Genomic DNA, 25,157 nt, shown 5'->3' with positions numbered 1-25,157 from the left:
CCTTCACAGCGATTTCACACTGCGAGTTTGCACAGGCAGCACTGATTGGCTGATGGGGACCGACGGGTAATGTATGCGCCGGGCCACGGGCTGCGGGGGGTTAAAGGGGTTGCGTGTATGTAACCCCATTATACTTCACACTACAAGGATTTTGTAGGCAGCACTCATTGGCTGAGCGGGACCAGAGCTGGGAGCCTCACATGCTCTTGTATGCTAGGTAATGTATGCTCTCGGCGGCGGAGGATTAACTCACAAACTCACAGCAGGATGTCAATCCCGCTGCGAGTATGTGCTCTCATAGGGATGAATGGCACTGGATCTGCAGCGGATTTCGCGGATACGATACGTGTGAAGGCACCCTAACTCAAACTTCTGGGAAATCAAACAGTCCACTTAGGAAGTCGCACTGACTGACAATCACTGTCACCTGCTGCTGTGCAAATAGAATTGACAACCGGTGGAAATTATTGGCATTTAGCCAATAACGGAGGGTCCTGCAGGTGGGGGCCACAGGCCACTTCTCACTACCTATGCTCTTTGGCTGATGTTTTTGTCACTTTTGAATGTTGGTGGTGCTTTCACACTCGTGGTAGCATGAGATGGCTCTACAACCCACACAAGTGGCTCAGATAGTGCAGCTCATCCAGGATGGCACATCAATGCGAGCTGTGGCAGGAAGGTTTGCTGTGTCTGTCAGCGTAGTGTCCAGAGGCTGGAGGGGCTACCAGGAGACAGGCTGGTACACCAGGAGACATGGAGGAGGCCGAAGGAGGCAACAATCCAGCAGCAGGACCGCTACCTCCGCCTTTGTGCTCAGAGGAACAGGAGAAGCACTGCCAGAGCCCGGCAAAATCACCTCCAGCAGCCACTAATGTCCATGTGTCTGCACAAACGGTTAGAAACCGACCCCATGTGGATGCTATGAGGGCCCGACGTCCACAGATGGGGGTAGTGCTCTCAGCCCAACACCGGGCAGGACGCTTTGCATTTGCCAGAGAACAGCAGGACGCGGTGAAGAGCGATCTGCTGCCTGCAACATCCTTTAGCATGAGCGGTTTGGCAGTGGGTCAGCAATGGGAGGGGGGGGGGGGGGGGCACAGCCCTCCATGTGCTGCCAGAGGTAGCCTGACTGCCATTAGGTACCGAGATGAGACCCTCAGAACCCGTGTGAGACCATATGCTGGTGCGGTTGGGTTCCTCCTAATGCAGGACAATGCTAGACCTCATGTGGCTGGAGTGTGTCAGCAGTTCCTACAAGATGGAGGCAGTGAAGCTATGGACTGACCGCCCGTTCCCCAGACCTGAATCCGATTGAGCACATCGGGGACATCATGTCTCCTCCATCCACCAACGTCACGTTACAGCACAGACTGTGCAGGAGGTGGCGGCAGCTTTAATCCAGGTCTGGGAGGCGATCCCTCAGGAGACCATCCGCCACCTCATCAGGAGCATGCCCGGGCCTTGTAGGGAGGTCATACAGCCACCTCATCATGAGCATGCCCGAGTGGTGTAGGGAGGTCATACAGCCACCTCATCAGGAGCATGCCCGGGCCTTGTAGGGAGGTCATACAGACACCTCATCAGGAGCATGCCCGGGCCTTGTAGGGAGGTCATACACCTCATCAGGAGCATGCCCGGGCCTTGTAGGGAGGTCATACAGCCACCTCATCATGAGCATGCCCGAGTGGTGTAGGGAGGTCATACAGCCACCTCATCAGGAGCATGCCCGGGCCTTGTAGGGAGGTTATACAGACACCTCATCAGGAGCATGCCCGGGCCTTGTAGGGAGGTTATACAGACACCTCATCAGGTGCATGCCCGGGCCTTGTAGGGAGGTTATACAGACACCTCATCAGGAGCATGCCCGGGCCTTGTAGGGAGGTCATACAGCCACCTCATCAGGAGCATGCCCGGGCCTTGTAGGGAGGTCATACAGCCACCTCATCAGGAGCATGCCCGGGCCTTGTAGGGAGGTCATACAGCCACCTCATCAGGAGCATGCCCGGGCCTTGTAGGGAGGTCATACAGCCACCTCATCAGGAGCATGCCCGGGCCTTGTAGGGAGGTCATACAGACAGACACCTCATCCGGAGCATGCCCGGGCCTTGTAGGGAGGTCATACAGCCACCTCATCAGGAGCATGCCCGGGCCTTGTAGGGAGGTCATACAGACAGACACCTCATCCGGAGCATGCCCGGGCCTTGTAGGGAGGTCATACATCTCATCAGGAGCATGCCCGGGCGGTGTAGGGAGGTCATACAGCCACCTCATCAGGAGCATGCCCGGGTGGTGTAGGAAGGTCATACAGGCAGGTGGAGGCCACACACAATACTCAGCCTCACTGGCACTTGGTATAGGGACATTGCATCAAATTGGATCAGCCTGGAGGGGGTTACCACTGTAATTTTGTGTGTGACGCCAAATCCAGGCCGCCATTGGGTAATACACGGGATTCCCAGTGATGACGTGTGGGATTTTGTTGTCAGCACATCCAGCTTTGTACAGAACAAAGTATCACGGAGAAGATTTTATTCATTCGCATCTAGGAGGGGTTATCTGAGGGGTCACTTTATTTTTTCTAGCAATATATATACATATATAAACATACTGTATATATATATAAATACTCTGATGTATTATATATTATAATGTAATGTTTTACATATTACCGTGTTTTCCCAAAAATAAGGCAGTGTCTTTTAGGGGACGTCTTATTTTTCCATGAAGAATTCACTCTTATTGTTGAACAAAACAATAAATAACATTTATCATAAACTGTACAGTAGTTGTCATTACAAACTAACATAACCCTGGTGGCGGCGGGGGTCTTACGCTTGGGGGGTGCCTTATTTAATTTAAGATATCCTGTAAATCCTCAACTATGCCTTATTTTTAGAGGATGTCTTATTTTTGGGGAAACGGTATAATTCAATGAATTATAGTGTTATGTTTTATAATCTATACATGTATAATAGTGTATTATATATTATAATCTGATGTATAATGGTTTATTATTAATTATAATCTGATGTATTATATGTTATAATCTGATGTATTATATATTATAATCTGATGTATTACATGGTATAATCTGATGTATAATAGTGTATTATATATTATAATCTGATGTATAATAGTGTATTATATATTATAATCTGATGTATAATAGTGTATTATATATTATAATCTGATGTATAATAGTGTATTATATATTATAATCTGATGTATAATAGTGTATTATATATTATAATCTGATGTATAATAGTGTATTATATATTATAATATGATGTATAATAGTGTATTATATATTATAATCTGATGTATAATAGTGTGTTATATATTATAATCTGATGTATAATAGTGTGTTATATATGATAAACTGATGTTTAATAGTGTGTTATATGTTATAATCTGATGTATAATATACTATATTCCCATGTCTTTTATATTATAATCTATATAATAATGCATTATTAAACTGCATTGTGTGTGATAATCTCCTGCTTTCTTCTTGATGGTCACGTCGGTTCCCAGGCCTGTACTAGGAGGGGATGATTAGGAACTGCAGATAGTCATCATCCCCTCCCTCCATTACAGGGATTCTCAGCGTCGTGAGGAACTTTGTCGACCATCAATCACTTTAAATATCAGCTCAGATCGCAGCAGCCGCGCTCTTTATAACAAGTCTTATTATAGTGTTATACAGTAGAGTCCATAAAACTCACAAAGAAACCAGAATCCAAAGGTAATCCCCTCCTAACCGGCATGGAATTGTGTGCAGTCCAGCAGAATAAATGCATGTATTTTATTCGGATAAGCCATGATATAACAGCAGAATAGTGAGTGCAGCTCTGGAGGTGACTGGAGGATAAGACATGATATAACAGCAGAATAGTGAGTGCAGCTCTGGAGGTGACTGGAGGATAAGCCATGATATAACAGCAGAATAGTGAGTGCAGCTCTGGAGGTGACTGGAGGATAAGCCATGATATAACAGCAGAATAGTGAATGCAGCTCTGGAGGTGACTGGAGGATAAGCCATGATATAACAGCAGAATAGTGAGCGCAGCTCTGGAGGTGACTGGAGGATAAGCCATGATATAACAGCAGAATAGTGAGTGCAGCTCTGGAACCCAAACAGTAAGAGCTCTATCAATCAATGCTGGTGGGACAGGAAGAAGCCGCCCTGGGGATTGCCCTGATGACTTGTGGTTCGGGCAGCATGAAAGTGATGACAGGTTCCCTTTAAGTTGATTTAACATGTTGGCTGCCAGGATCGGGGCCTGAACGTCATATCTTTTGTCCCCAACAGGAAATCTCTTATTATGAATTCCGCCACTTCAACCCTTATAAGACGACTATGTAGGAGCAGCCCCTGATCTCAGCCCGGACCCCGTCCCATCTAATCTCCCTGGCTATACAGGGAAACAGTCGCTGCCCTGTTACCATTCATGAATCTAGAAAAGCTGGGGAATTATTCCCCCCCGGACAAAGCTCATAAAGCAACTGCAGAGGGATAGCAGGGGGATGCTGTGAGAGCCAAGGGCGAGGGGGGCAGTCTAAGGGGTCTCACACTGCAGAATAGAGGGTCAGGGTGAAGAGGTCTAGAGGGTTAATCTGGGGGGCTCAGGCTGTAAGCAGCCAAGGGCCATAAAGGGGTATTCCCATCTCAACTAATATAGTTATACATGTAGGGTTTCAAGTTCATTTAGCACACTTGTCTCCTTCCCCTGATATGCTGCTCTTTCTCACCCATTGCTGACGGCTCATTGTCTAGGTCCTGGGTTACCGACCACCTCTGTGCTCATCTCTGTGTATATATCTATATACTATACAGTATATATACACAATGGGGGAGATTTATCAAAGGGTGTAAATATACACCTGGTGTAAACTGGCCACAGCAACCAATCACAGCTCAGCTTTTCTTTCACCAGAGCTGGAAGCTGAGCTGTGATTGGTTGCTGTGGGCAGTTTGCACCAGTCAAAATGTTACACCCTTTGATAAATCTCCCCCAATATCTCTATACATATAGCTATATCAGCCTGACCACTGCTTTTAGAGCACGGCGGTGGTCGGTAACCTAGACAAAGAGCTGTCAACAATGGCAGGGAAGAGAGCAGAGGAGACAAGTGATTGTATGTGCAAAAATATTTAACCTGTCGAGTGCTACAATGAATCCCCATTTAAGCTGCTGGCATGTGGGGGCTCAGGTTAGAGAAGTATTGGTATTAAAATGATGGAATCTAGCTGTGGGAGTCCGAGGCTGCAGGGCACTGAATGTCAGTCTGCAGGGGACTGAAGGGTCCTGTTGCCAGGTCTGGAGGTCTCAGGTTGCAGGAGACTGAAGGGTCCTGTTGCCAGGTCTGGGGGGCTCAGGCCGCAGGAGACTGAAGGGTCCTGTTGCCAGGTCTGGGGGGCTCAGGTCGCAGGAGACTGAAGGGTCCTGTTGCCAGGTCTGGAGGTCTCAGGTTGCAGGAGACTGAAGGGTCCTGTTGCCAGGTCCGGGGGGCTCAGGTCGCAGGAGACTGAAGGGTCCTGTTGCCAGGTCTGGAGGTCTCAGGCTGCAGGAGACTGAAGGGTCCTGTTGCCAGGTCCGGGGGGCTCAGGTCGCAGGAGATTGAAGGGTCTAGTTGCCAGGTCTGGGGGGCTCAGGTCGCAGGAGACTGAAGGGTCCTGTTGCCAGGTCCGGGGGGCTCAGGTCGCAGGAGACTGAAGGGTCCTGTTGCCAGGTCTGGGGGGCTCAGACCGCAGGAGACTGAAGGGTCCTGTTGCCAGGTCCGGGGGGCTCAGGTCGCAGGAGACTGAAGGGTCCTGTTGCCAGGTCTGGGGGGCTCAGACCGCAGGAGACTGAAGGGTCCTGTTGCCAGGTCTGGGGGGCTCAGACCGCAGGAGACTGAAGGGTCCTGTTGCCAGGTCTGGGGGGCTCAGGCTGCAGGGGACTGAAGGGTCCTGTTGCCAGGTCTGGGGGGCTCAGGCCGCAGGAGACCGCTGAAGGCTATACGCCGAAACGTGTCCTCCTGTACCTTATGATGTTTTGCACATAATAAACAGGCAATACTTCACTTGGTGAGTGTCGGGTTTTTCTAATCCACTACGCCTGGGACGCCATCCCTCCCGCCACAGGCACCACCACTACGGAAGTACTGTCTCCACTACAATACAACATAGGGGAGGGTGAAGGGCTTAGATTACAGGAGTGCGTGGGGGGTGGGGGGGTCAAGCTCCTGGAGTCTGAAATGTTAGGCTGTGGGGGTCTGGAGCTGCTGGGGGTCATTTCAGATTTTTTTTTTGTAAACAAGTATCCATGATAAACCATAGAAAATCTCTTTTAGCTGAATCAATTGGCTTCAGGATGGATCCTGGCGATCAGATGCTTCATCCCGCTGAGGGTCTTGGCTGCGGGATTATTATTTCTTTTGGATGACTACGCAATTCCTGCTATGGTTCATCTCAGGAGCCTCTCAGAATGATGGAAACTCATTAGGCGCAGAAATGACACTCTATGGCCTGAGGCTGCGTACAGGGAACGAGCCAAAGCACAATCAAACAAGCGTCACACCAGATAAACAAACCAACGAAAAAGGAGCGAGAAATACCAATCCAGATTGTTCCCTCTTGAGACCCCCAGGCAGGTGGACAAAGGTCGGATCATACTTTATGTAGTCACATGTAACATCTAAAGGCCCTATTACACCAAAAGATGTCTGACAGATTATTTTACTGATTTTTTCAGCCAAAGCCAGGATTGGATTTAAAAAGAGGAGAAATCCCAGTCTTATCTTTATTACCTGTTCTCTGTTTATAGTCCATTCATGACTTTGGCTGAAAAAAATCTGTCAGATAATCTGTCAGACATCTTTTGGTGTAATAGGGCCCTAAGGGATATCCATTCACACAAATCAACTGATGCCAGAGATTTGTAATTTAGTTCTATTTTTTTTTTTTTTTTTTTTTTTTTAAATCTCCAGTCTCCCTGTAATTATCAGCTGCTGTATGTCCTGCAGAAAGTGGTGTATTCTTTTCAGTCTGGAGAGCGAGAGAGGTTTTCTATGGGGATTTGCTGCTGCTCTGGACAGTTCCTCACATGGACAGAGGTGACAACAGAGAGCACTGTGTCAGACTGGAGAGAATACACAACTTCCTGCAGGACATACAGCAGCTGACAAGTGCTGGAAGACTGGAGATTTTTTAATAGATGTATAATACAAATCTCTGGCACTTTCTGACATCAGTTAATCTGAAAGAAAAAATATTTTGGTAAACGACCCCTTCAAGATCAGGGTCTCTCCATCTGTGGCCCTCCAACTATTGTAAAAGTAAAAACTAGTAGTAGTTTTGCAACAGCTGGAGGGCCGCAGGTTGGGGAGCACTGATATAGATTACAATGAACACAGCAGAACAGATTGGAGATAATGGATATAGGAAGCCCCCCTCCCTCATACAGCCGGAGCAGCTATTTCATGTGCGTCTCGAGCCAGTTTGGACGGGGGCCATGCCTCGACCCTGGCAGAATCTCAACTTAAAATTCAGCTCTGGGAGAGAAACCGAGCCTTAAAAGGTCACAGGCGCTGAGTGCATTAGTGCAGACGGGGTCTGGGACGCTGCTTCTCACAACACAGCCGCATACATTCCCGGGGGCCACGCAAGGACCCGTGTCTGTCACTACGCAGGGAGGAGACGTGGCTAATGCTTCACAATAAACAATATTAATGGACGCATTGTTTCTTTTTTTAATGTTTCGGAAACTTTATAAACATAAAACTTTTAGACAAAACCAGATGACATTAAAGTGATTACAACTACAGGCATCAATCCCTACTGATCAGCAGCCGCTTCCCCCAGGGGATGAACAGATGTGGGGGGTCCGCATCTGCCAAGCATCTCCTCCGCAGCCTCACTGTGTTACATGGCACCCAATAAAAGCAATGGGCTGAGTCCTCACGACTTGTAGTGGCTCCCAGCCCTGGCAATACGGGAGCCCCAATCATTATGAAAAGAGAAACTCGCTGAATCCTGTGGACGGGAAGTGACCAGAGAATAGAGATGTACAATACACGAACGCCGGCAGTACTTTTGGCCAACAGTTATTCCTACATCATCCACATGAACATTCAGCTCAGCCAAGTTTATATGTTTTAAAGAGGGAGGAGATGAAACTGACAGATGCCTTTGCTTCACGCTAAACTTTTTGTCCTCTCCAGATCGGTATGTCCCAAAATCAAACCCCTATGCCTCTTCTCCTCTATCCCCTCCATACCCCTCCGCCCCTTCTCCAGCCTCCTCTTTGCTCTCCATACCCCTCCAGACCCCTCCACCCGTTCTCCAGCCTCCTCTTTGCTCTCCATACCCCTCCAGAACCCTCCGCCCCTTCTCCAGCCTCCTCTTTGCTCTCCATACCCCTCCAGACCCCTCCACCCGTTCTCCAGCCTCCTCTTTGCTCTCCATACCCCTCCAGACCCCTCCGCCCCTTCTCCTCTATCCCCTCCATACCCCTGCAGACTCCTCCAGACCCCTCTGCCCCTTCTCCAGACTCCTCTATCCCCTCCATACCCCTCTGCCCCTTCTCCAGACTCCTCTATCCCCTCCAGACCCCTCCATCCCTTCTCCAGCCTCCTCTTTTCTCTCTATACCCCTCAGTCCTCCTCCAGACTCCTCTATTCCCTGCATACCCTTCTGTCCCTTCTCCGGACCCCTCTGTCCCTCCTCCAGACCCGTCTATCTGCTCCAGACCCTTCTGATCCCCTCCAGACCCCTCCGCCCCTTCTCCTCTATCCCCTCCATACCCCCGCAGACTCCTCCAGACCCCTCCGCCCGTTCTCCAGCCTCCTCTTTGCTCACCATACCCCTCCAGACCCCTCCGCCCCTTCTCCTCTATCCCCTCCATACCCCTGCAGACTCCTCCAGACCCCTCTGCCCCTTCACCAGACTCATCTATCCCCTCCATACCCATCTGCCCCTTCTCCAGACTCCTCTATCCCCTCCAGACTCCTCCAGACCCCTCCGTCCCTTCTCCAGCCTCCTCTTTTCTCTCCATACCCCTCCGTCCTCCTCCAGACTCCTCTATTCCCTGCATACCCTTCTGTCCCTTCTCCGGACCCCTCTGTCCCTCCTCCAGACCACTCTATCCCCTCCAGACCGTTTAGACCTCCTAAAGACCCCTCTATCTGCTCCAGACCCTTCTGATCCCCTGCAGACCCCTCTCTCCCCCTTTTCGATCTTTCTCCAGACTCCTCTGTCCTCCTGCAGACCGCTCTCTCCCCTACAGACCCCTCTATCCTCCTACAGTCTTTTTGGTCTTCTTCCAGACCCCTTTATCCCCCTTTTCAATCTTCCTCCAGACACCTCTGGAAGATTGCACATGTTGAAGACTTTCTCTTTCTTAACATGTAGAGAGTCAAGACATCCCCACAGATAAGATAGTTGGCCATTCCTCTACGGTGTATGACTATAATCTGTGTACACTAGGAGGCCATTGTCCATTGCACCAATATACTATACTAGATCCCGTTCAGAGAGGATTGTCTGCAGTGATACATAGTAACAACCCATTGGCTTTGAGAGCAGTATTGGTAATGAGGATGAGGAGCAGAGATCTTATAAACATTAAGGAATTACACACAAAGCTGCAGAAATGTCCATAATATATAACAGGACATCGGCCCTTTAATTATTACACTCACAGTATAAGTCATTCACCAAATACACATCTTGTGACTCCAGAAATATTAAGTTTATCCTCTAGATGGATTTCTTGCCCCACCAAGTCCCCATAGTCAGATCTACTCCCATCCTCCTCAGTACCCAGAATGTCCACCCAACCCCCAGCACTTCACTGGATAACAAAGAAAAGTCCGTCCTAAGAGTTACTGGTCCTAAATTCTCGGGACCACATTCAAAACATTTACAGAACGTGTCAGAGACTCAGCGTCACATGGATCTCTGAAAATATGCGGCAAAATTACCGGAATACAAAAGCAAAAGTAACCAGAAATTATGGAAGACGATTCACAATTAGAGGATGGGGGGGGAAACTACAGCTACATGTGTCTCCTCCTATATATACACATCCATATAGTAATCCATATGGGCAGTATCAGTTATAATACTGCCCCATGTGCCAGAATATAATTACTATAATATACGACATAGAGAGAAAGGAACGGATGCACATCCCATCTATGGCTGATACTGATACCGTTAGGCCTATTTTAAAATTCAACACCAGGGTGTCTGTATATAATTTGATCAAACCATAATAGCCCGGCAGGAAGAAGCGCCGTAAGGGCGTGAAACGTCGTTCCGGGGGTATGCGCACCCGCTGAGTCCATCTGTCCTCCCTTCCCTAAGAGTCTAGATCCATGCAATAAAGGACTGTCCAGCTTGAAACTATCGGTGAGTGCCCTGTGCTTTATTCTCTGTTTGTGAAATAACTACTATAATACTGCTCCCTATATACAAGAATATAACTACTATAATAAGCAACGTGTAGAGTAAGTAGAACGCACTCACCGTATCGGCTAGAAAACTTGATCCTTTATTGCATGGATAAAAAGGTGCTCATGGGGGAGGGAGGAAGGTGCAGGTTGGCGTCCTAGCAGAAAACGTTTTCGCGTCACATGACACTTCTTCCGGCTGTAGACGTCATAATGTGAGGGGGAATGGCTTAAATAGCCTATCAGTGCATTACATACAATGTGAACATATAAATAAAAACAATAAACCGTACTTCAAAGGTGTACAAAGATGGACATATTGTGACATCACTGTATAGTAAACCCCAGTCTACCAATTCTCTTTTACACTTCAAGAGTTCCCACCCCCAGAGGAACTGAGTGATAGATAGCGAGAAAGAGAATATCCTCAAGAGGTTATCAATCTAGCTAAGACTAGAGTGTTGTAAGTGGATAGATCTACTACACTGCGTAAACCGAGAAGGAGTGGAGGCAATAGCATAGCGAGGTTTTCCTTTTGTTTCCAAAGTACTGCCATGAATTCTTACATCCGTAACTGTATTCGTAGACATTGGCATTATATTCAAGAAGACAGCGATCTCAGGGAGACAGCTATCATGAAACCACTTATTACTCACAGAACGAATATTACATTAAGAGATACAATTAAACATACACCTACACCTAAGCCAGCAGCATCTATCCACCAGAACAACTGGGTGACCAACACCATACTCACCGGCAATAAACCATGCGGTCAGTGTACACATTGCTCACAGATACTCCCGGTTTCTTTTATCTCTCTTAGGGTGCGTTCACACCTACAGGATCTGCAGCAGATTTGATGCTGTGTTCAGTTATTTAAATGAAATCTGCTGCGGAAAATCAGCTGCAGATCCTGTAGGTGTGAACGCACCATTAATGGTGTAGAATGCAAAGTGCGGGAGTTTATCACCTGCAAGATCTGTTTCGTGATCTACGCAGTCATCTGCCCGTGCGGGTTATTTTACATTGGAAAGACCAAACGCGCAATGTGTATACGTTTTAAGGAACATTGCTATTCAGTCCGGTCAGGCAAGGGTATGCCTCGACTAATAGCACACATGCGTGAAGTGCATGGAGGAGAAATCAAAGGGCTACGATTCCTCGGACTTGAAAGGGTATTTAGAGGGGGCAATAGACACAGATCTCTACTCCGCAAAGAGACCATCTGGATCAGTAGGCTCAATGCCACAGTACCCAGTGGTCTAAATGAAAGAAATGACTTTGGCCTGTTCATATAAACATTTGCATGTAACAACCTTTGAAGTATTTATGGTTTATTGTTTTTATTTATATGTTCACATTGTATGTAATGCACTACACTGTGATAGGCTATTTAAGCCATTCCCCCCCACACTATGACGTCTACAGCAGGAAGAAGCGTCATGTGACGCGAAAACGTTTGCTGCTAGGACGCCAACCTATAAAGGATCAAGTTTTCTAGCCGATACGGTGAGTGCGTTCTACTTACTCTACACGTTGCTTGCCCTAATTGCTCTTCTCTAGACGCACCCCGTGGCTATAGTTGTATCCGTATAGCTGGACTGTTCTTACACGTACGGCTCACCTTATAGTGCTTCTTGTGGAGTGACGCTAGGCGGTGCCGACCCTCCTTCTTGTGTGCTGCAATAACTACTATAATACTGCCACCTATATACAAGAATATAACTACTATAATACTGCTCCTATATACAGGAATATAACTACTATAATACTGCTCCCTATATACAGGAATATAACTACTATGTTACTGCTTCTATATACAAGAATATAACTACTATAATACTGCTCCTATATACAGGAATATAACTACTATAATACTGCTCCTATATACAAGAATATAACTACTATGTTACTGCTTCTATATACAAGAATATAACTACTATAATGGTCTTTGGGCTGGAAGAAGTGTACGGCGGGCACAAGAAACAGTCTGTCACTTAGGACGCACCTGCGCTCACCTCCCTTCCCCACACAAGCTGACGTGATTTTTCAATAAACAGACTAATTTGCAGCAATATTAGTGAGTGCAAGCTCTTTTTTTGCTGTTTACAACTATTATAATACTGCTCCTATACACAAGAATATAACTACTATAATACTGCTCCCTATATACAGGAATATAACTACTATAATACTGCTCCTATATACAAGAATATAACTACTATAATACTGCCCCCTATATACAGGAATATAACTACTATAATACTGCTCCTATATACAGGAATATAACTACTATAATTCTGCTCCTATATACAAGAATATAACTGCTATAATACTGCTCCTATATACAAGAATATAACTACTATAATACTGCTCCTATATACAAGAATATACCTACTATAATACTTCTCCCTATATACAGGAATATAACTACTATAATCCAACTGGAGGAGAAGATCTGAGTTTGCACCAAAGTCTAATATCATGTCATGCGTACCCACGAGCTAGGACTTGTACGGTGAGGATATTAGGCTAACGGTGTGCAGCATAGGGGTGCAAAGCTTAAGCAAAATGTATAGGTAATCCAACAAAGGAGACAAAGAAGCTTGCACTCACAAAAAAACCGCTGCGGTATATGTCCGTTTATTTCGTCTTGATAGACGGGAGTGGGGAGGGGAAGTGAAAGCAGGGGCGTCCAGTGGCTACAGTCGTTTCACGTGACTAATCACGCCTCTTCTGGCCTGGGTCCCCAGGCCACTACTATAATACTGCTTTGTATTGTTTGTATTGTTTTTAATAGTTTTTTAATTCACTCACCTGTTGTGACGTATATATACAAGACCTTCCCCCGGCAGTGACGTCCGTGGGCCTGACAAAACTTGCGAGTGCAAGTAAAACAGCCTGTCGCCTAGACGCACCTGCCTTCACCTCCCTCCCCCGTATTCATGCTGAATTACCCTGAATAAATGGACTCTATTTGCAGCAGATGGTGAGTGCTAGCTCTTTTTGTCTCTTGGATTGAATTATAGTAGTTATATTCCTGTATATAGGGAGCAGTGTTATAGTAGTTATATCCCTGTATATAGGGAGCAGTATTATAGTAGTTATATTCTTGTATATAGGAGCAGTATTATAGTAGTTATATTCCTGTATATAGGAGCAGTATTATAGTAGTTATATCCCTGTGTATAGGAGCAGTATTATAGGAGTTATATTCCTGTATATAGGAGTAGTATTATAGTAGTTATATCCCTGTATATAGGGGGCAGTGTTATAGTAGTTATATTCCTGTATATAGGAGTAGTATTATAGTAGTTATATCCCTGTATATAGGGGGCAGTGTTATAGTAGTTATATTCCTGTATATAGGGGGCAGTATTATAGTAGTTATATTCCTGTATATAGGAGCAGTATTATAGTAGTTATATCCCTGTATATAGGAGCAGTATTATAGTAGTTATATTCCTGTATATAGGAGCAGTATTATAGTAGTTATATTCCTGTATATAGGGGGCAGTATTATAGGAGTTATATTCCTGTATATAGGAGGCAGTATTATAGTAGTTATATCCCTGTATATAGGGAGCAGTATTATAGGAGTTTTATTCCTGTATATAGGGGGCAGTATTAGAGGCGTTATATTCCTGTATATAGGGGGCAGTATTATAGGATTATATTCCTTTATATAGGGGGCAGTATTATAGGATTATATTCCTGTATATAGGAGCAGTATTATAGTAGTTATATTCCTGTATATAGGAGCTGTATTATAGTAGTTATATTCCTGTATATAGGAGCAGTATTATAGTATGTTCTTGTATATAGGGAGCAGTATTATAGTAGTTATATTCCTGAATATAGGGGGCAGTATTATAGTAGTTATATTCCTGTATATAGGAGGCAGTATTATAGTAGTTATATTCCTGTATATAGGAGCAGTGTTATAGTAGTTATATTCCTGTATATAGGAGCAGTATTATAGTAGTTATATTCCTGTATATAGGGGGCAGTATTATAGGATTATATTCCTTTATATAGGGGGCAGTATTATAGTAGTTATATACTAATATTATACTGTGATACATGTAAGATAAGAAAAAACACTAATCCAAAGGTTTTTCCTTTGTTTTTTTAATAACAGGGTTTAAACATCCAAAGCCATATTGGGCAGGTGACTGGGATACATGATATGTAACATTATACACCCCTGTGTTTACATTAATGATAATATAATGTTATTGTGCTTCCTGTTCTCTATTACAGACCAGCAGTTCACTTAATTTAATAAAGTCGGTGGCACGGTGAAGAGTTTCCAGAAATAAATGACGGAAAAGTGGCTGCGAAGCTGATGAGGTTATATATAGTAAGTATAACAAAGCTGACCCTGTGTGTGGCTCGCTGCTAATTCACCCTATATAATGTTACGTGAAATGTAAACAGCCGTAACAGGGGCTCCCTGACACGACCAAAGGGAAGCCGGGCTACAGATGAGGGCACTGGGTAAGGACATTGGGAAGCCATCATAAGGTGTGATGGAGATAGACAACAGTAGACACTTTACAATGAAGCGACATTCACACCAGGTCTGTATGGCAGCAATATGCCAAAAAGCAATGCTGACAGACGGCTTGACACGTTCCTGGCAGCCTATGGATTTAAATGGGCCAAACGTAGTCACAAGATACCAAGTCCTGAAAATATGGATGAAGATGGAAAAAAATCAGAAGATGGCAATAGTGGGAGTTCAGGCACAGAGACCCCCATGATCCCTAGAACAAGGCTTGGAGAAAGAGAATCTGATGTACATGTGTCCCATATAACGGATGGGGATTTGCATTAACCAATACATTATCCAATAATATAAGGAATAAAGGAACAGTCAGCTCACCGAACACAGTCAGATTGATCTGCGCTTGCTTGGAGCCGTGTTTGTTCTCCGCCACGAGTGTGTAGCAGCCGCAATGTTCTTGCCGCGCACAAGAGATGGTCAGTTTGCAGGTGTCTTCTGTTTTCTCAATCTTAATGAATTCACTTTCTTTTATCTGTTGACAGAAAAAGCAGAGAATAGTGAATAAATAAGTGCCCCCCCCCCCCCCCAGACATAACCCTATACATACCCATTTCCCCCTGCCCCCCTCCCACACTATACAGTGAATAAGAAACGTCAAGCTCCTATTCTGTCCCTGGGTTATTTCCCTTCAGAACAAGGATTGGATATGTTGTAATACAACCACCTGATCCTTCTCTACTGACACCGGATATCAGGGGAGAGTGCTGCTACCCACCTACCTAGTTCATGATCTACAGATCTACAGATATGGTCACACATTTGTTGCAGAAAGATTTTTGAACAAAACCAACCCTTTCAGATCAATGAAAATGATCTTCAATTGCAGAAATTTCTGCAACAAATCCGCCACATGTGAACCTACCCTTACATGGAGATCAATCTCTACCAGCGTCTGTCTCCCCCTCCCCAGGACATATGGTCTCCGCAGATAACTGAACAGAGTGCATTATGTTACATAGCTTAGTGCCATTACTCCCATACTCTACATCATTCATATATAAGAATAAGCTCGGGACCTTGGGGTCACCGCATATAGCTGGCGAACATTGCACCAAAGCCAAATACTCCTGTCTAGGCATCTAGAAATTGCTTCATACTATAGAATTACATTAATAATTTTCACTATATTGTGTCAGCCATCAATTAATGTCTTGCATTCTTCTATCAGGGTTCGTAGAAGGCCCTAATAAATCTTTACAGTTACCAGATTTCTATGTTTACAATTAACTGGGGAGGCATGAATCCCTTCCTAAACATTACTACCACTTATGCTTTACGCCGCTCATCTGGCACAGACAGTTATAAAAAAAATTTCTTCAACACCGGAAACAAGACTAAGCTCTTTGAAGACCCTTAGGGTACAAACCCACACACCGTATACGCAGCAGATACGCAACAAATACGCAGCAGTTTGATGGTGCAGATTTGATGCTGTGTTCAGTTATTTAGATCTAATCTGCTGCGTATTTGCTGCGTATCGCAGCAGTAAATACGCTGCGTATACGGTGTGTGGGTTTATACCCTTAGATGGAATTCTGAGCTCTCTGAGGGCTCTTGGGTGGACTGTATATGGTCTGTGCTCTCTGGGGGCTCTTGGGTGGACTGTATATGGTCTGAGCTCTCTGAGGGCTCTTGGGTGGACTGTATATGGTCTGTGCTCTCTGGGGGCTCTTGGGTGGACTGTATACGGTCTGAGCTCTCTGAGGGCTCTTGGGTGGACTGTATATGGTTTGAGCTCTCTGAGGGCTCTTGGGTTGACTGTATATGGTTTGAGCTCTCTGAGGGCTCTTGGGTGGACTGTATCTGGTCTGAGCTCTCTGAGGACTCTTGGGTGGACTGTATATGGTCTGTGCTCTTTGGGGGCTCTTGGCTGGACTGTATCTGGTCTGAGCTCTCTGAAGGATCTTGGGTGGACTGTATCTGGTCTTAGCTGTCTGAGGACTCTTGGGTGGAATTCATCTGGGATGAGCTTTCTGAGGACTCTTGGGTAAAATTCATCTGGTCTATAGTCTTCAATGACTCTTGGGTGGACTTCATTTTGTCTAAGGTCTTTGAGAACTCTTGGGTGGAATTCTTATAGTCTGAGCTCTTTGAGAACTCATGGGTGCAACCCATCTTTTCCCAGAATTTTGCCTACATTTTCCCTGATTATCCAGTGGAAAAAATCATTGTAAGAAAAGACGTTACCTCCTTCCTAAACTTCATCCACATGCATGAGATAGGCTGAGTCCCTGCAACCTTGCATAGCAGCTCCACAGCCTCTCCTGCTCGGACCTGCCTGTTTTCTGGGAACTGAAGGATCTGCGGTGGAGAAACTGTAGGAGGAACAAAAAAAAATGTTAAGGAGAAAAGGAATAATTCTTCTTGATTTCTGACCGTTCAGAATGTCAATGTACATCCAGTGTGTGAAGCATCTAAAGCACATCGCCCAACCCTCCTGAATACTAGTCTGAACACTTACCAGGCCTCGTGCATATGTAGTCTAAACCCCAGGAAGATGCAGCAAGGCAAGGCCTCATATAGACTGAACCGGACACTTGATAATAGCTATGTCCCCATGATACTGGTTAAATGTAGAGAGGACAGGCTTCATGAACATCCCTTATAAATAGTAGTCATACCTCAAGAATAGTGGTCATCCCTCATTAATAGTGATCAAACCACTCATAATGGTGGTCATCATTTATGAATACTGGTAACCCCTTTTCATGAGTGGTCATCCCTATTGAATAGTGGTGACCCCATTTAACAGTGGTCGTTCTCCATGAATGGTGGTGAATGGTGGTCATTTCCTCATGATCCGTGCTCATCCCTCATGAACACAGTGGTCTAGCTACAAAACTATAATAATTCATAAGAAAGGCCTCTTGAATATAAGATTGACCGTGAGTAGACCAGACACAATTATTACATTACCCATAAAGCACACATCTGACATCCTGGTACATACATTATTTGGGGGGGTTTAGGGACAGGCTAGTCAGCTGCAGTTAGTCTGTAACCCTCCTATCCTTCTCTTCCCCCTTCTGCCCTGGAGTAGCATCCTAGAGAGTGGGCTCCATCTGAGATTCGGTTTGGGGCCCACACACATTATAAGCTGCAGGTAAAGCAATGGTTATAGACGGGGCAGAGTCTTTCCTCGCTGTGGAGAGAACATTGCTGCAGATATCAACCGATTCATTGACCTGAGGATGGGAGAAAGCGATGGGGGGGGGGGGCGACAAAAATCCTTCTACCTGATTTAAAGGGGGTCTTCGGAGGTGGCTTCCTCTTAATGAAGGCTTCATCTAGAAGGAAAGTGTAAGCACTTATTATTGATCTTATAGACCTCCCAGGGACGTATTATATCCTACAGAAGAGGAAGGATTCAGCCAGGCACTGGCAAGCGGGTTATTCCTAGACGGAATGGACAAGAGCCAAGACGTGCAATGGAGGAAGGTCCAATCCTTAGAAGCAGCAGCAATGGCCTGCTCCATGGATGAATTCTGTATTAGACATGAAGGATGATAAGATTAGTGGAAAATAGGAGAAAGCTGGCCCAGAATGAGACTATGACCGGAGGAGCCGCCTCTCATCCGAACACATGGCCGTCTGATGTCACGTGATCAGCTGACGCAGCTGTGACATCACAAGGAAGAGCAAACTGCGGCCAGATGACATGATCTCCTGCAAGCGCTGAAGATGAAGATTAGATGATGATGATGTCATCGCTGGTTATCATGGGAGGACATCATGCATGAGGTTAGAGGAAAAAGCTTTGTTTAGGATCCTGCTCATCTTGAGTAGCAAAGAGAGCAAGACGTCAGAGAGGAGGAGGATGAAGATGATGAGGAAGCAAATCATCTACATGTTATAAGGTAAAAAGCAATAAAAAAAAAAAAAAAAAAAACCAACATCCCCATAAACATTCACATAAATACAATGTAACAGTAACATGATAAAACTTCAGCGCTGAACACGGATTGGCTTCAATCAGAATGATTTGTTCTCCTGTCACAACATCAAAGGCTTCTGTTTAGTCTGGGGACTACTGACCCGGAATCATGAAACATTCAGCACGTCTGCTCTGAAGGCTGCACACCGGACCATGGGCGAGGAAATCTACTAGACATCAATGAAAATGCTCCACATGGGGGGAAAAGCAGTGGAAGGGGTGCAAATAGCTAAGCAAAACTATTTCCATGTGATGATCATCTGAGTCTAAAAGTTCCTCCCACTACCCAACTACATCCTGATAGGTGACCGGGCCTCCTATGAAACTGTTTTGATGTGGGTTTAAGATACAAAGAGTACATTGCAAGCTCCGCGGTCTAGGATGATGGGAGCGATACACTGTGCGTAAAATAATAAGATTCAATGTGAGGCACCATATAGGCAACAGGAACTGAGGGAGTCCTTAGTAACCGCAGGTCAGGATGTTCATCTCATCGGGGCTGAAACCCGCCAATGTAGTAGCCATGTTTCCAGGCTGTGCAGCCTCTCCTCCCGCACACACATTACATTGCGGTGGCCTCCAGTAGTCGCCTCTCTGTCCGCGGAGTCTTCTTCTCGGGGTCTGCTTCCATAAAAGGCAGGTCAGTCGCCCACTCAAGAAAACGCTTCCCAGAAGATGGCTGGGGAGGACCCTCAATAAATTCCCATTGAGATATTTATGGAGGAGACTCAGCACTTTCCAGGACATAATGCCATATTTAGACGAGTGCATTAAGTTAAATGTCAGTGCAGATTGTTTAGTAGCTTTAACATGTCACAATCCTGTGTAACATTCATTGTGGAATTTTAAGTTAAGATTGATGGTGAATCATAAGGAAATGTTCAAGACAAATGCTGGGACGTTCACATCTGCAAAGAGGGGAAAATGCTAAAGAATTCATGGTTTACTACCATCCGAAAAATAAGAAAGAGAAGAAACAGAACCACCAATCAGACACATCACCTACTGTATACCATGGATAGGTACAAATTATGGAACATCCCTTTAATGGGCAAAATATAACAACAAGCAAAAATCTGATTAGTACAAACTTCTTATCAGCGGAACAAATATAGAGTATCTCACCCCTATTCTTCATAAAGAATCACGCTACTATATACAAGAATATAACTACTATAATACTGCTCCCTATATACAGGAATATAACTACTATAATACTGCCCCTATATACAGGGATATAACTACTATAATACTGCTCCTATATACAGGGATATAACTACTATAATAATGCCCCCTATATACAAGGATATAACTACTATAATACTGCTCCTATATACAAAGATATAACTACTATAATACTGCCCCTATATACAGGAATATAACTACTATAATACTGCCCCTATATATATGGATATAACTACTATAATACTGCCCCCTATATACAAGAATATAACTACTATAATACTGCTCCTATATACAGGAATATAACTACTATAATACTGCTCCTATATACAGGGATATAACTACTATAATACTGCTCCTATATACAAGAATATATCTACTATAATACTGCTACTATATACAGGAATATAACTACTATAATACTGCTCCTATATACAAGAATATAACTACTATAATGCTTCAGGAAGATACAGGTGCCGGCACTGTCTGAATACTGCTCAATCAGTAATGTGCGCTGGAGTCGGATAAAGGGCTAATAAACTGCACTGGTAAGTAGCCGCGGTGCTCGAACAGAGACAAGGGCAGTACGGTGTATAAAATAGAAAATAAGTCCAAGCACTCACCGGATGAAGTGATCTCTGTGCGTTTATTCAGACATCACAGGGAGGGAGCGGTGGTAGAGGGTGCAGGAGCGTGTAGCAGACAACTGTTTTGCGCCTCAGCGCTTTGTTAAGACTTGATGACAGAGATCACTTCATCCGGTGAGTGCTTGGACTTATTTTCTATTTTATACACCATAACTACTATAATACTGCTCCTATTTACAGGAATATAACCGCTATAATGTGAGTGAGTAAGACATTGAGTGACCGGCACTACAGATAACGCACTGAGATAGACTCAATCTGACAGTATGCAGCTTTCCACGGACCAAAAAACAGACCTCTGGTGGTGCACAACGAAAATGTTGAGAACCGCATAATGTGGATATTGGAGAAAACAGAAGTAGCACTAACCAAGGCAGGTGGAATCGTAGCTTTATTAGGAACGTGGAGCACTCAGCAGAGAAGGGGGAAGGTGGAAAAAGCAGGTAGCCTCACAGACCAACGAGCGCGGTTTTCTCCAATATCCACATAACCGCTATAATACTGCTCCTATATACAGGAATATAACTGCTATAATACTGCTCCTATAAACAGGAATATAACTGCTATAATACTGCTTGTATTTCTTAGATTCTTGGGTTTTCTGACACTTTGTTTTAATGATAAATGAAGAATAAAGAATTATAATAAGCACATCCTTGTGTCCTTCCTCCTGTGCTGCCCCTGGCTGGTGTTGGGGGGGGGCACAGTTGCGGTGTTATCCGTGTATTTGCTCTGCTCAGGATCTGGCGGTGACAGTATATATATACAGATGTCACCCACAGAGTAATTGCCTTGCTCATTGTATTTTCCATGGTAAGAGCCGGACGCTCTCCAATAGCCACCAAATGATGGAGGACGCTCTCCTCGCACACTTTACCGCCACCCTCGGTTTATATACAATAAGTTTCCATTGTACCAGAAAAGCAAAAGGCGAGACTTAAAAACAATGAAGGAAGATTCTGCACAATCATGTGTGGACTGAAGAGGGTGGAGAGGTGAAAGATGGAAGCGATCAGAGCGATCATGTCACAGGCGATCCTCCTGTCCACATACTTTGTTACAATGTAGCAGTTCAGGTATTATGTATCCGTCTGATGTCTTGTATATCTCTCAGAGGGAGGATCGTCTAGACTGGCTGCAGCTATAACAAACCCTCAGCTGTGAGTAGTATTAGATCAGGATGGGTACGTTCTCTGTAGTAATGCTTGATGTTTCATACAGCTCAGCTATCAATCATCCCAGCGGAGCATGGCCGAATCAGCAGGCAGCATAAGGGGGGGGGGGTTGATCCTGAGAGCTAACAGGAAAGCAGCAGAACTGGGAATGCAGCTGTGGCTGGTACAAACATGATGTAAATCGAGATCATAAAAGGATTCTCTGAAGAGACGCTGGGGATACACCTGTGCTCTCTGGGACTCCTGTCCGGGGCTCCCTAGGTGCTGGCAGCTGAATACAGCACTGTTCTCCAATGACACAATGTCCGAACATTACTGTAACCAAAGTCAAAGCCATAACTGGCAGCTGGTACCTGGCTCTACGGTTAGGACCATATGACTAGATGCTGGCACCAGGCTCTACGGTTAGGACTATATGACTAGCAGCTGGCACCAGGCTCTACGGTTAGGACCATATGACTAGCAGCTGGCACCAGGCTCTACGGTTAGGACCATATGACTAGCACCTTGTACCAGGCTCTACGGTTAGGACCATATGACTAGCACCTGGCACCAGGCTCTTGGGTCAGGACCCTTTGACTAGCACCTGGCTCTTAGGACAGGACCCTATGACTAGCAGCTGGCACCAGGCTCTATGGTTAGGACCATATGACTAGCAGCTAGCACCAGGTTCTATGGTTAGGACCATATGACTAACAGCTGGCACCAGGTTCTTGGGTCAGGACCATATGTCTAGCAGCTGGCACCAGGGTCTATGGTTAGGACCATATTGCTAGCAGCTGGTACCAGAGACTTAGGTCAGGACCATATGACTGGCAACTGGCACAAAGTTCTTGGATAAGGACAAAATGCCTAGCAGCTGGCACCAGGCTCTATGGTTAGGACCTTATGTCTAGCAGCTGGCACCAGGGTCTATGGTTAGGACCATATGACTAGGAGTTGGAAACAGGTTCTTCGGACAGGACCATATGACTAGCAGCTGGTGCCAGGCTCTATAGTTAGGACTATAGGACTAGTAGTTGGCGCCAGGTTCTTGGGTCAGGATCATATGACTAGCAACTGGCACCAGGCACTTGGGTCAGGACCATATGAGTAGCAGCTGGCACCAGGCTCTTGGGTCAGGACCATATGACTAGCAGCTGGCACCAGGCACTTGGGTCAGGACCATATGACTAGCAGCTGGCACCAAGCTCTTGGGTCAGTACCATATGACTAGCAGCTGGCACCAGGGTCCTGGGTCAGGACCATATGACTAGCAGCTGGCACCCATCTCTCACACGCTCAGCATAATAACCCTTTCATGCAATTTATTACCCCCCCCCCCCCACCCAACTCTCACAAAATGCAATCCTGGAGCAAAGTCTGACACTCCAGTAAAAAGAAACAAATAAATCCTGAATTACAGATTGTGGCAAACATTCATTATGGACACAGGTCCTTAGATGCTCCACTATTACCAGAGAGAATATAATGCAGCTGAGCGATTCATGATGTGGAGGAGACTGTCCTGTCAGTACTCAAGAGGTTAATCATCATCACTACTGAAAAGGTTAATCATCCCCGATCTGCTGCCTCCACACAGGATGTTCACATGACCCGCAGAAGGGTTAAGGAAACACATGGAAGTCATCTCCAGAAATGGGACAGAAGGGCAGCTCCACTGATCTCTGGGTGGTGTCCAGAAACAGAACCGTTCAGCCTCAGACAGTCTGTGTAAGAGCAAGAACCAACCTAGGACTGACGTCCGTAGAAGTATGGATATCAACTTCAGCAACAGAGCGAAAACCATCCACCGTAATGGAGCAAAAACTGACCTCCATAATGGGACAAGATACAACCTCCATAAGAGAGTGAGAACCGATCACCATAAGAGAATGAGAACCGACCTCCATAAGAGAGTGAGCATTGACCTAAGTAATAGTGCAAGAACTGAACTCCATAATGGAGTAAGAACCAATATAAGTAATAGTGCGGGAACTGACCTCCACAATGGAGTATGAACCGACCGACCTAAGTAATAGTGTGAGAACTGACCTCCATAATGGAGTATGAACCAATATAAGTAATAGTGCCAGAACTGACCTCCACAATGGAGTAAGAACCAACCTAAGTAATAGTGCGAGAACTGACCTCTATAATGGAGTAAGAACCGACCTAAGTAATAGTGCGAGAACTGACCTCCACAATGGAGAAAGAACCGACCTAAGTAATAGTGCGAGAACTGACCTCTATAATGGAGTAAGAACCGACCTAAGTAATAGTGCGAGAACTGACCTCCATATCAGAGTATGAACCAATATAAGTAATAGTGCCAGAACTGACCTCCACAATGGAGTAAGAACCAACCTAAGTAATAGTGCGAGAACTGACCTCCACAATGGAGTATAAACCGAACTAAGTAATAGTGCCAGAACTGACCTCCATAATAGAGAAAGAACCGACCTAAGTAATAGTGCGAGAACTGACCTCCCCAATGGAGTAAGAACCGACCTAGGTAAGGCTGGGTTCACACACAGTATATTTCAGTCAGTATTTGGTCCTCAGGTCAGGTCCTCATAGCAACCAAAACCAGGAGTGGATTGAAAGCACAGAAAGGCTATGTTCACTTAATGTTGTAATTGAGTGGATGGCCAACATTTAAAAACGGCTGTTGTATTGAAATAATGGCCGTTATTTACTGTTATATGGCGGCCATCCACTCAATTTCAAAATTGTGTAAACAGAGCCTTTCTGTGTTTTCAATCCACTCCTGGTTTTGGTTGCTATGAGGACCTGAGATGAGGACCAAATACTGCCTGAAATATACTGTGTGTGAACCCAGCCTAATAGTGCGAGAACTCATCTCCATAATGGAGTATAAACCGAACTAAGTAATAGTGCGAGAACTGACCTCCATAATGGAGTATGAACCAACCTAATAGTGCGAGAACTGACCTCCATAATGGAGTATGAACCAACCTAAGTAATAGTGTGAGAACTGACCTCCATAATGGAGTAAGAACCGACCTAAGTAATAGTGTGAGAACTGACCTCCATAATGGAGTATGAACCAACCTAAGTAATAGTGTGAGAACTGACCTCCATAATGGAGTAAGAACCAACCTAAGTAATAGTGTGAGAACTGACCTCCATAATGGAGTAAGAACCAACCCAATAGTGTGAGAACTGACCTCCATAATGGAGTAAGAACCAACCCAATAGTGTGAGAA

General features: G+C 45.2%; 1 protein-coding gene across 2 annotated transcripts in view; it reads right to left on the bottom strand.

Annotated features, from left to right (window-relative positions):
* Window positions 1–25,157, bottom strand: part of MYLK (myosin light chain kinase) — a 121,025-nt gene that overhangs the window by 13,859 nt on the left and 82,009 nt on the right. Inside the window, exons 19-21 of one of the 2 annotated variants that reach the window (XM_069982454.1) lie at window positions 18,247–18,297; window positions 17,198–17,325; window positions 15,329–15,482 (exon numbers count right to left, since the gene is read on the bottom strand). In XM_069982454.1, the coding sequence (XP_069838555.1) occupies window positions 15,329–15,482; window positions 17,198–17,325; window positions 18,247–18,297 (333 nt within the window). The remainder of the gene's footprint in view (window positions 1–15,328; window positions 15,483–17,197; window positions 17,326–18,246; window positions 18,298–25,157) is intronic. The other variant, XM_069982453.1, reaches the window with a different exon arrangement.

Source organism: Dendropsophus ebraccatus, chromosome 9, assembly GCF_027789765.1.
Source record: "Dendropsophus ebraccatus isolate aDenEbr1 chromosome 9, aDenEbr1.pat, whole genome shotgun sequence".
NCBI lineage: Eukaryota > Metazoa > Chordata > Amphibia > Anura > Hylidae > Dendropsophus > Dendropsophus ebraccatus.
The sequence above is the reverse complement of the archived record's forward strand: the minus strand, read 5'-3'. Positions and strand labels throughout refer to the sequence as shown.